General features: G+C 36.4%; 1 protein-coding gene across 2 annotated transcripts in view; it reads left to right on the forward strand.

The window, feature by feature from the left end:
* The window catches only part of LOC123676981 (spectrin alpha chain, non-erythrocytic 1), a 45,495-nt gene that overhangs the window by 16,876 nt on the left and 16,065 nt on the right, over positions 1–12,554 (forward strand). For both annotated transcript variants that reach the window (XM_045613349.1, XM_045613350.1), the window contains exons 2-3: positions 7,749–7,924; positions 12,238–12,522. In XM_045613349.1, the coding sequence (XP_045469305.1) occupies positions 7,749–7,924; positions 12,238–12,522 (461 nt within the window). The remainder of the gene's footprint in view (positions 1–7,748; positions 7,925–12,237; positions 12,523–12,554) is intronic.

Below are 12,554 nucleotides of genomic sequence, written 5' to 3' on the forward strand. Positions count from 1 at the left end.
GTTTTCGTGCTCTACGATCGGTTGGAACACTTGGCATGTTGGTAAACACTTATTGCTCAATGCTGGATGGGATATTTACGAGTACAGGCGAAAATATAGGAAAAAAAAATTTTTTTTAGTCTTACTTCAGAGTTTTCCGAAGATAGGAGAATCATTGTGATCACTTTTGAGTATAAGAAGAAAATTTAAGAAAAGAAGAGCCTAATCTTTTCAGTGCACAAAAAAAAAGAAAGCAAGCCTAAATTATACCAGGTTACTTTCAGGAAAACTATGTAACTAAAAAACAGAGACCTCTCTATGACTAAAGCTTGAATGCTAAAATTATCACGATTAAGGAAGTTTCGAACACAATGAACATTTTTCGAGAGAATTTCCATCAGTGGTTATGGTTATAGTTATTCCTCTCCAGTGGATATGATGAATACTGTTTTTTTCTCAGTGATATGAAGAAACTGCATCATATATTCATTGAAACCCGCTGTGAATTTCACACAGAGGTTTATTGTTTATGTTACTACTATTGCATCATCACCAATAAACTTGTTTAAAACATTCTAATACGTAATATTTTCCCATGTTGGGGTCAGAAAATATTACTGGATTAATACTTTCGAAGGCAGTATATCTTTTCAACTCCTTCCATGGAACATTTTCAGAACTGATGTACTCTAATGAATACTAAGGTTATGTGAGGTTATGTCTAACCAAACGGAAATCTAATCAATGCCGTTCGATCCATGTCTAATAACAATTTTCTTGTGTTAAACGGCTATTTAACGTAGTCAAATGAGCTCTTTAACGATTCCTTACTAGCGTGTAACATTTATGAATCTGAGAAAGTGAAAGTCATCTTTAAACAAGCTGCGTTATCACGTCAAACCGTTCAGAATATATAGGTAATTCCTTGAAAGGCATTTCAAATATGTCTTCATCTGTGCTGGCGAAAAATCGAAGGGAGTGTTGTTTGATTTATGTTAAGGTATCTGTGGAGTTCGTTTTACGTTCTAAAAGCAAATAGGTGGGTACTTTCTCTGATGGCTGTGTGGAGCCAACAATGACACATTGGGAATTCAATAAATTTAGTTTGCTTCGTATTGGTATTCACTGAAACAAATGTAGCAGGAACATCGCATTTCTAAAGGGTGCTTTTTTAGAACTTTAAATTGCAATAAAACAACGATGGATTATTCGATTGACATGAATTTTATTTATCCGCAAGATAATCTTGTGGCATTACATTTTAAATATGATTTCTGGCATATGACCGCCACGGCTGGCTCGGATGTAGTCCAATCTGGACGTCCAATTTTCGATGACTTTTTCCAACATTTGTGGCCGTATATCGGCAATAACACGGCGAATGTTGTCTTCCAAATGGTCAAGGGGTTGTGGCTTATCCGCATAGACCAATGACTTTTCATAGCCCCACAGAAAGTAGTCTAGCGGTGTTGAATCACAAGATCTTGGAGGCCAATTCACAGGTCCAAAACGTGAAATTAGGCGGTCACCAAACGTGTCTTTCAATAAATCGATTGTGGCACGAGCTGTGTGACATGTTGCGCCGTCTTGTTGGAACCACAGCTCCTGGACATCATGATTGTTCAATTCAAGAATGAAAAAGTTAGTAATCATGGCTCTATACCTATCACCATTGACTGTAACGTTCCGGCCATCATCATTTCTGAAGAAGTACGGACCAATGATTCCACCAGCCCATAAAGCGCACCAAACAGTCAGTTTTTCTGGATGTAACGGTGTTTCGACATACACTTGAGGATTAGCTTCACTCCAAATGCGGCAGTGTTGTTTGTTGACGTAGCCATTCAACCAGAAGTGCGCTTCATCGCTAATGGACGTAGTGCGCGATACGTATTCCGCACAGAACCATTATTTTCGAAATAAAATTGCACTATTTACAAGCGTTGCTCAGGCATGAGTCTATTCATGATGAATTGCCAAACCAAACTGAGAATAAATCACTTGACAGCTGTTGAATCGGTCGCCATCTCGAACAGTAATGCCAACTTAAAGTTATATACCTCGAAAAAAACACCCTATATATAAACTTTTGACTTCTTAGGATTAAGTATTAGGAAGAAATTAATGTATTCAAAGCAAGGGAAAAAATTATTGGATCATACATGAACGAACTTTTATGTCTCGATATTCAGTACACTATTTTGAAGAAAAGAAGTTTATTGAGAAGTTTTACTTCTAATTGTTCCCGAATATACGGTGGTAGCCGTGTGTTTTACTAAGCTTCTCAATTTAGAAGTCAATAATGTGGCGTCTATCTTCAACCTTCACCATTCACGTAGAAAACCTCAAGATGCAGAATCAGTTCACATGGATCTAGAGGAATGTTTGAATTGCAGGGCACAAGGTCAACGGGCTTATTAGCAGCCTTATATAGAGTGAAATCACATCTTACATAAGATGGCAATAATGCTCGTGAGAAATCTGCGATGTTTTTCTTAATGGGTATTCCAAGAAACTGATTATTGCCCGAACACAACTACTTTCATTTAGTCTACTTCCTTAAGAAACTCTTTTTATAGGACCGAGATTCATTTCCAACTTTCCGAACGCGTCTCTCTGCATTTCCACGAATGTTCTATGGTCGCATAAATAACCCAGTTTTGAAGTTTCTCAAATCTATGAACATTTAGATTGATCTGTGTTTCTTCGGTTGTTGCCAAAGAGTCATAGCGATTCTGTGACCGAAGGTTTTTGCATTTCCATGAATGTTGACCTAGTTTTCAATGATTATTTCTATGTTTGTTTGCATAGAATCTTAGATTTCTGTGAAGTTCCATACGAATATTTCTGTGCTCAATCATCGAGTAGCATTTAAGTACATTCCAAATTTTATTATGTGTTTATCCACGATCTAACGCCTTGTGATCATCCGAGACTAATGATTCATGGACCGAACAAGGACTGATGTGTTCCGAAATGACCTGGAAACCGCGCCGGCTGAGCACAGAAATGACGAAACCGAAAAATCACTTCTTGTCGAACAATGGCCGCCATTGTTGGCAGAAACACATTAATACGGAATTGTTCTGCAACATAGTTTCAGCAGGATCGTATGAAATTCGACCTGGCCGCGTTCAATACAACTGCGGGCTAATTATCACGCATGAGGAGGTGGACAATGATTATTGCCGGTCTGTGGAGCGGAAGACGAGGTTCTGTGAACCCTGTCTTCTTATTTCGTAGGTCGAAATGACGCAGAAGTAGGTGCGTCTTTGGGTAGGTCAAAGGGGACGCGTCAGCTGTCATGCTTAAGGTTATGTTTGTGATTTTTATCATTTTTTGCGATGTGGTTCTAGGAAAAATGAGAGGGGGGAGAAGTATTGGTGAATTACTAATTTTTTTGCTGAAAATTATCACAGATGATTAGCTTACACTCGCTGATGAGTAGGTCCACCGAAGGACATTTAAAAATATTCTCGTTTCCAGTAGGTCTCCTGTTATCTTATCATTACTGTTTACAATGAAAGAATAACACTCGACAAGCCCAAAACCGATAATTTCGTGGAAAAAAATCCTCGATTTTATGTACCACTTACTCATACACATGAGTATCGACGCTACTTGGGTGGATTGGTCATTTCCCTAAATAGATCTAATAATTTCCCGATGCACGTACAATCAGATCAGGCCAACCAATAATGTTGACTAATAGGTAATTTACCTTCGTGCATCTGTCATCAACGATCACTGAACAAACATTGATGCGATAAGAATTCACAAGTCATATGATAAAGTAACGTGTGATCATTGAATTCAGTTTTTGATTTATACGGTCGAAATTTCGTGTTTGTGATTTGTTTTTTTTTTGTTGCTCGAATTGTGATGAAACGTTCTGGAGATAGAGAAAGATACAGCTATGAATATGATGGTATGTAATTGAAGAAACTTTACGATCTCAAACATAGATAAAGAGCACATTGAAGATTTTACGAGAATGTTTATAAGCATTGAATCCAGCAAATGCTTGTCCTTCTAGAGTTTCGGCTTTCATTTTGGTGGTACAATCAATTTTGGAAAGATCATCACAATTTTGATTCTAATGGCTCCCATTTTTGAATAGGTTTATATCATGGTTATTCCTAGTTGAAATCTTAGAATGTCTATAAAACATCGTACCCTTTTCATAGTCTCTTTTATTCAATTTTCCAATTATTATCGTCGTAGATTATGATTTATAATAAGATCTCACAAATCTGATTCATCAAAACTCATACGCTAATAGATCCTAATCCATTCGCTTGCGTTACTGTTTCACATAAGATGAAATAAGAAAAACGTGAGCGCCGGAATAGACCCTTGCGGAACTCCCCCTGAGAAGAAAACATAAGTGGAATTCTCGCCTGCAATGGTTCAAATGTCAAATTGGAGACACTCTCTAGATTCGAATATCGATAAATGGGAGTATGCATTTCAATAAGTACCTATTTGCCATGACACTGGACACGTATGTAACAGTACCCAGTAATTTGTTGTAGGTGTATGCACGGTAAACACCCACAATGACAGCTTTGAGCGTTAAAAATGACTCATGTTCTCAAGAAACAATTACATGCATATGTACTCATCGCGCCTTTTGCCTTGCTAGCTAAACAATTCTTTAACCAAGCCGACCGTTTCATTTGCATTTTCTCTGTTCCCATTTTCAACGTTCGCAGTCAATTAAAACCAATAACAATGTGCAAATTATGTTTATAAATAATTCCAGCTCGTAAAATACCGTGCAGGCCGACTGGGTACTATACAGAATGTCCACAACTCGATTTTTATTGAAAACAACTGCAAGTTTTCGTGCTTGTTATTTTGATTTCATATTTGGATGTAAACATATTTGCTGAAGATCTTTATATAGGGCGTTCCCAAATTTGGGATTCAAAGGAAAATGAGAGATTCCTCTGATCATTTCAAAGAAAAAAGCCTTATAAACATGAGGTAAAGCTTTAATTTTTATGCCTCACATTATTTCAGCTTTTTCAACAAGTATTTGAAATAGAAACCAAAACTACCAAATTTGCCTTGCTACTTGCTATTAAGTTTATCAATTATACAATTCCTATTAAGATATTTTGTTCAACACAGCAAATTTGGTAGAAATATAAAATGGGAAAAAAAGTTTCTCATTGAAAAATCAATGTTGGGACTTGTTCACAAAAAACTGAACACCCTGTGTGGATGAAAATCTTTTTATTACAAAGTGTCCAAGCAATAAGGTAATAATTTGCTAGGTTAGTACTTGTCTCGAAGTAATTTACGTTTTTTCGCATCATATGAATTTATGAGCATATTTATCTATTTCTGCGTAGTGCATGAAGATTATGGGGTATAAACTAGAACCCTGTGGGAACTCGTTTTCATAGAATCTCATTACTTCTTTTACATTTCAATACTTAAAATCTCTATGTACATGTACACAGCCTTCTGAACAAAATAAAATTCTATGATTCCATCTTATCGAAAAAAAACAATCCTCAAGTATTTTGAAAAATGAAAGAAAGTATAATAGAATTGGATAACATTTAATTGTTCAGGTATCGAAATGCTAAACCCTTATCTTTACTGATAAAGCTACACGACAAAGTCCTTTTGTTTCACGAGATGAAAAACGAGAGAATAAAGCAATAAAATCGAAATTAAAATCAGTGACGCGAATCAGAATAAAGTAAGAGCCGATCTTTTAATTTTACGGACAATAAAAAACATTGATAAAATGGCAACCTAGAAGCTCGTTGAATGGGATAATAGCAGAAGCAGTTTCTGATGTGAGAAAGTTGCAACGGCATATCAAGCCAACTGAGGCTATTATTTTTCATCAATGTCTGTAATTTTCTGGAATCAGTTGCAAAATATGTGATGAAACCAATGTTCATGCAAAATTTCGCCCGCTCGTCAATAATGAAACTGATGGAAAAATTTGAGCTGTCGGGACAAGTTAGTGATATGAGGAATCGAAACCGTGTGCGTCGCAAGGAATATTCTCGGTTTTTTTTAATATCAAAACGAAACCGCTCATTTGACCCATTAGGTTTATTAAACCACAAGGACCTTGAAATTTCAATCCCAACGTTCGAAGATTTTCATCGTGAAATTCTAACGTACGCCACTGCCCATTCCGATGAAAATAACAATGATCAAAGTATTCATTTATTTCGCAATGTGCCAACAGTTTTATCGATATGATTGATGTGGTCCAGCAAACTGACATTGTTGTGGGTGTTTTGCAGAAGTCGAAGGAAAGTATATGGCGCGAGCATTCGAACTATCGTCGATAATACGCCTAAGACAATAGGACCTAAAATCCGGAACAAAACAATGTTGTAATAAATGATCCGCAAATAAAATTATAGCAATCGTACGGTCAGTGATCTCTTGTCCTCATTTGAACGAATTACACCTATCATTAATCGGTTATTTATTTCGTTTGACTCCATCTGTTGGAAGGTATAAAAGGACATATTTTATTGTCATCCTATATGGATGAGTTCTGAGAAGTGTGGAACTGAATTCGTTCCAGGTTTTTTTTTAAAGATGAGTTTTTGGAATGAATTATTTATTATTATTATTACTATTGATCTGTTCGGATTTCGTAGAATTTAATGAATGAATAAACACACTGTGAATATTACACAATTTTTATTATTATTCGATTACTGTCAATATTCAGTATTAGATTTTTTTGCGAGAAAAAAACGCTGAAAATATCATTCTTTTTATTCATTGTTCCATCTTTATTTGATATAATTGAATGTCTTATAGAATAAGTCGCAAAAAAATGCCTTAATGTTTATATTCTATGATTCGTTATAGAATTGATACCAAGACATTTTTTTTTTGCCACAATCTTTCCATCCAGATAATTATTATTTAATGCAATGTCTTTTAGAAATTGCTACTAAAAAAATACTCGACGTTCATTTTTTATCACGAATCAAAAAATATGAAGACTGAGACAGTATGAATTCCTTCTGAAGATAATATTTTGATACAACTTCTTTTAAAGTTTGTCGCGAAAAAATGCCATATTCTTTACATTATATGTTTCATCCTTGAATGTTGAGGACAAAGCGTTTTTTTGCGAAAAACTTTTTTTGTGATACGTCTTGTGGAATTCATATTCAATGACAAATCCTAAAATATAAATGCAAAGTAAAAAACTGTTTGTAAAATATCTAACGGTTGATCGACTCACTCTAAACATAAATGACATAAGAAATTATAAACGGTGTTGCCGTTGTTATAACCATTTCAAATTGTCCAGTCCTATTAAAAACCACAAAAAATGCTAGTTATTTCTAGGAGCAATTTATGGCGTCTAAAATATTATTAAATTTCAACTTCGTACAAATTGCTATTGTAAGAATATAATTCACATTCCAATGTAATTCTCGGAAAATCCAGGGCAGCATCAGTTTTCCAGTTTGGCATGAAATGACGAAATAATAGATATAGATTTTGAAAATATAGAGGTTCAAAGAAGCTTTTCAATAATAACCTGAAAATGCGAAAAAAATTCCACCATCACATTCTTATCAAGACATAAAAATCCATCAATGAAAAAACCGCCCACGCGTGCCGCCTCTGACCAGTCTCCTTGTACAATAACAAACGGAAACAAACAAAATAACTAGCTCACTTTCGATATCAGTAATAATCTTAATCCATCAGTGATCGCTTCAAACTAAATCTAATTTTTTTTCTCTCTCTCAATTTTACAGTCGGTCGAGTGCAGTATGGTTTTAGATTCCAGAACCGTAGTCCTGAAAGAACCAACATGACGCAACGGGATGAGGTGCAAAAATTCGAGCAGGGCCGTATCAAGTTCCTGCAGGAGGAACGGCTTCACATACAGAAGAAGACGTTCACGAAATGGATGAACTGTTTCCTGCAAAAGGTAAGATTAACTGCCATAACATTTTCCGCTCAAATGACATACTTTTTTCATACTATTTTTTTACCATCAACAAGACCAGCGTTTGTCGGGGTCAGCATTTGGATGAGTGCACGGTTTCTAGTGAAATGTGTAATAATGAAAATACAACGTCTCTTTGACAAATTGAACAAAAATTTCATAATATAGGGTTTTTTTTTCGAGGTATATAACTTTAAGTTGGCATTACTGTTCAAAATGGCGACCGATTTAACAGCTGTCAAGTGATTTATTCTCAGTTTGGATTGGCAATTCATCATGAATAGACTCACGCCTGAACATGCAATTTTATTTCGAAAATAATGGTTCTGTGCGGAATACGTATCGCGCACTACGTCCATTTTATTTTGTTTAGCGATGAAGCGCACTTCTGGTTGAATGGCTACGTCAACAAACAAAACTGCCGCATTTGGAGTGAAGCTGATCCTCGAGTGTATGTCGAAACACCGTTACATCCAGAAAAACTGACTGTTTGGTGCTCTTTATGGGCTGGTGGAATCATTGGTCCGTACTTCTTCAAGAACGATGATGGCCAGAAAGTTTCAGTCAATGGTGATAGGTATAGAGTCATGAATCATGATTTCTAATTTTTTCATTCCTGAATTGAACAACCATTATGTCTAGGAGCTGTGGTTTCATCAAGACGTCGCAACATGTCACCCAGCTCGTGCCACAATCGATTTATTGAAAGACACGTTTGGTGACCGCCTAATTTCACGTTTTGGACCTGTGAATTGGCCTCCAAGATCTTGTGATTCCGCTAGACTACTTTCTGTGGGGCTATGTAAAGTCATTGTTCTATGCGGATAAGCCACAAACCCTTGACCATTTGGAAGACAACATTTGCCGTGTTATTGCCGATATACGGCCACAAATGTTGGAAAAAGTCATCGAAAATTGGACGTCCAGATTGGACTACATCCGAGCCAGCCGTGGCGGTCATATGCCAGAAATCATATTTAAAATGATTATCTTGCGGATAAATGAAATTCATGTCAATCGAATAATCCATCGTTGTTTTATTGCAATTTAAAGTTCTATAACTCTAAAAAAACACCTTTTATAACCATGAAATATGTATGAAACTGAGATATTCCCGCACATGAAGTTAGACTCTATCGAGTCAAAAAAACAAAATTGAGAAGGGCCATATCTACGGAACCCATAGTCGGATTTTGCCCATTAATGGACGGACAGAATTGAATTTAAACACGACTTAATGAAACGATTTTTATTGTTGGAGATCAATTCTGACGAAATGATACCTACACCCTCTGTTCGGGGAACAAGCAGCACCCAAGAAAACAGTTTATTATTAAATGTATTTATCCATTTAACTGCAATGCTATGGTATAAATATGGCCACAAGATAATTGCCACTGTATCATCCAGATTCAAACCCTTGCGATTTCTCATCGAATGAATAGATTGTCTATTTTAGGCATCATCGTAATACCTAATCCGGATAAAACCTAATGAATCTTCGATATCAACATATTGACTTGGCTCGATAGTCTAACGATGAGCTATCTGAGTCCTCGATATCTTATCTTAATCCTTTTGTAGCCAGTCGAGAACATAATGCCTCGTCTCATATGATGAATTCCTTTCTTATCGTTGCAAATCGTTCATGTATCAATAAATTGTTGATACAACAAGTTGAACTCTGCTTTCGGTAGATGCTTCCAACAGTTAATGCATTGTTATAAAGTTAATTGACAGATAGATCATAAATTATGAACTGTTTTCTCTAACGTCAGTACAAATTGAGTATTCTCTACTTCGTTATCGATGTTTTTCAAACCATATACAGAATATTCATTTTCTGTGAGTTTCACAAATCATTCCTGTTCATAAAGGGTGTTTTTTTTTAGAGCTATAGAACTTTAAATTGCAATAAAACAACGATGGATTATTCGATTGTCATGAATTTTATTTATCCGCAAGATAATCTTGTGGCATTACATTTTAAATATGATTTCTGGCATATGACCGCCACGGCTGGCTCGGATGTAGTCCAATCTGGACGTCCAATTTTCGATGACTTTTTCCAACATTTGTGGCCGTATATCGGCAATAACACGGCGAATGTTGTCTTTCAAATGGTCAAGGGTTTGTGGCTTATCCGCATAGACCAATGACTTTACATAGCCCCACAGAAAGTAGTCTAGCGGTGTTAAATCACAAGATCTTGGAGGCTAATTCACAGGTCCAAAACGTGAAATTAGGCGGTCACCAAACGTGTCTTTCAATAAATCGATTGTGGCACGAGCTGTGTGACATGTTGCGTCGTCTTGTTGGAACCACAGCTCCTGGACGTCATGGTTGTTCAATTCAGGAATGAAAAGTTAGTACTCATGGCTCTAAATCGATCACCATTGACTGTAACGTTCTGGCCATCATCGTTTTCGAAGAAGTACGGACCAATGATTCCACCAGCCCATAAAGCGCACCAAACAGTCTGTTTTTCTGGATGTAACGGTGTTTCGACATACACTTGAGGATTAGCTTCACTCCAAATGCGGCAGTTTTGTTTGTTGACGTAGCCATTCAACCAGAAGTGCGCTTCATCGCTAAACAAAATAAAATGGTCGTAGTGCGCGATACGTATTCCGCACAGAACCATTATTTTCGAAATAAAATTGCACTATTTGCAAGCGTTGTTCAGGCGTGAGTCTATTCATGATGAATTGCCAAACCAAACTGAGAGTAAATCACTTGACAGCTGTCAAATCGGTCGCCATCTTGAACAGTAATGCCAACTTAAAGTTATATACCTCGAAAAAAAAACACCCGTTAGAATAGAATATGTATTCAGTTCTGAATATGACCTATACAAGTCGGTAATAGAATTTTTAATTATTCCAGCACTCAATTTTACAACGAAGATTTTAAATTTCAATTAGTTCTTTGACGATTCCTAATAGTTTGATACTAGTTCTAATTCCACAAACCTGTTTTGCGATCATCAAAACCCAACCATTCGAAGGTCGTTTCTGCCAATTCTAATCCACACAATAAGGTCAATTAAGGTAGACAGCGTACAAATTGATTTTCGTTTGTTTTACTTAATGGAAAGTAACAGTTTCCGATTTCTGTAATTGGATATTCCCCAGACGTATCTGAGTTATACTTACGTTGAATTTTTTCATACAAACAACACCTGTCTAGCGTGTAATATTACTGTAGGAAAAAGACATGGCAATCGTGGGAAAGAAGATGGAATAAAAGCAAGAAACAATTCTACTTTCCGTTCATGAATGGCTTCCCTATAGTATTAACGCTACTCCGAACGTACAGCGAGACTTTTTAGAATCATTAGATCTCTGATAACCGACACCATAAACGATTTTTTCAAGCGGAGAACGGTCTAGGAACTCGAATAGTTCATTGAGATGGTAATATGTAATTTTTAATAATTTACCAGCATTCCATCAGTTTTATAATATTGTTATATGCAATATTGAGTTCGCGCATGATCGAGGCAGCCAAAACAGATGAAATTCATCTGGGAAAACCTACTACGTATTCCCAATAACCATATCAATTTTCATCAATATTGGACTAGTAGAACACAAGATATCGAAATCCCAGTAATTTCACATTTGGGCCTGTCCAACCCCTATCCTTCTTCTGGAGAAGCTGAATTTTGTATGGGACCATCTTCGAACCAAACAGAATACCCATACCAAATTCCATTACAATCTGATAAGAATTGTAGTAGTTAAGACTGTTTAAAGGATTTGCGGACACACAGACAGACTTTGACTTGTCAATCTATACACGACAAATTTGTTCAGAAAGGTTTGCAATTTACTTTGCGAGCGAAAAAATTGAAATGGTGACCAAAGCTTTCTTTACCTTTGGTAGAATCGAAAGCAATTTCCAAACTCTTATCGAATTTTGATTATCATAGACTCATCTGGCTTATTATCTTCAAGTTTTTTATTTAGTCTCTATTTATATCGCGCCTGAAATTGATAAATTATTATAACTTGTAATACAGAGTGATTCAATTCAATTAATCTTCTTTGAACAAGACTTTCCTTCAGAAGCGAGCATCATAAATCAATAATGGAAGTGTGTCAGGAGCTTGCTTGTTCCTCAACCTATTCAGACCTGCTAATCAAGGGACATGCGAATTAGCTTGTTCTTCGCGCAATTATCTCTCCCAAACAGCTTTTATAGGTTGTAGACTGATAATTTATTGTTCATTGAGTGATTCCATCATATCCGCTTCTATTTATGAGGTTTACTTCATAAAAGACTTTTTTCAGGCCCGCATGGAGGTCAACGACCTCTTCGTAGATCTAGCGGACGGAAGAAAACTGTTGAAGCTTCTGGAAATCATATCGGGAGAAAAATTGGGAAAGCCCAACAATGGAAGGATGCGAGTACACAAAATCGAGAACGTCAACAAGAGTCTGGCGTTCTTGCACACAAAAGTTAGGTTAGAGAGCATAGGAGCCGAGGACATAGTTGACGGCAACCCTAGGTTGATCTTAGGGTTGGTCTGGACCATAATTCTCAGGTTCCAGATCCAGGAGATAGAGATAGATGTCGTGAGTAGACTTAATCTCAACTGTTAACTTTT

This window comes from Harmonia axyridis, chromosome 3 (assembly GCF_914767665.1).
Source record: "Harmonia axyridis chromosome 3, icHarAxyr1.1, whole genome shotgun sequence".
NCBI classification, from domain to species: Eukaryota; Metazoa; Arthropoda; class Insecta; order Coleoptera; family Coccinellidae; genus Harmonia; species Harmonia axyridis.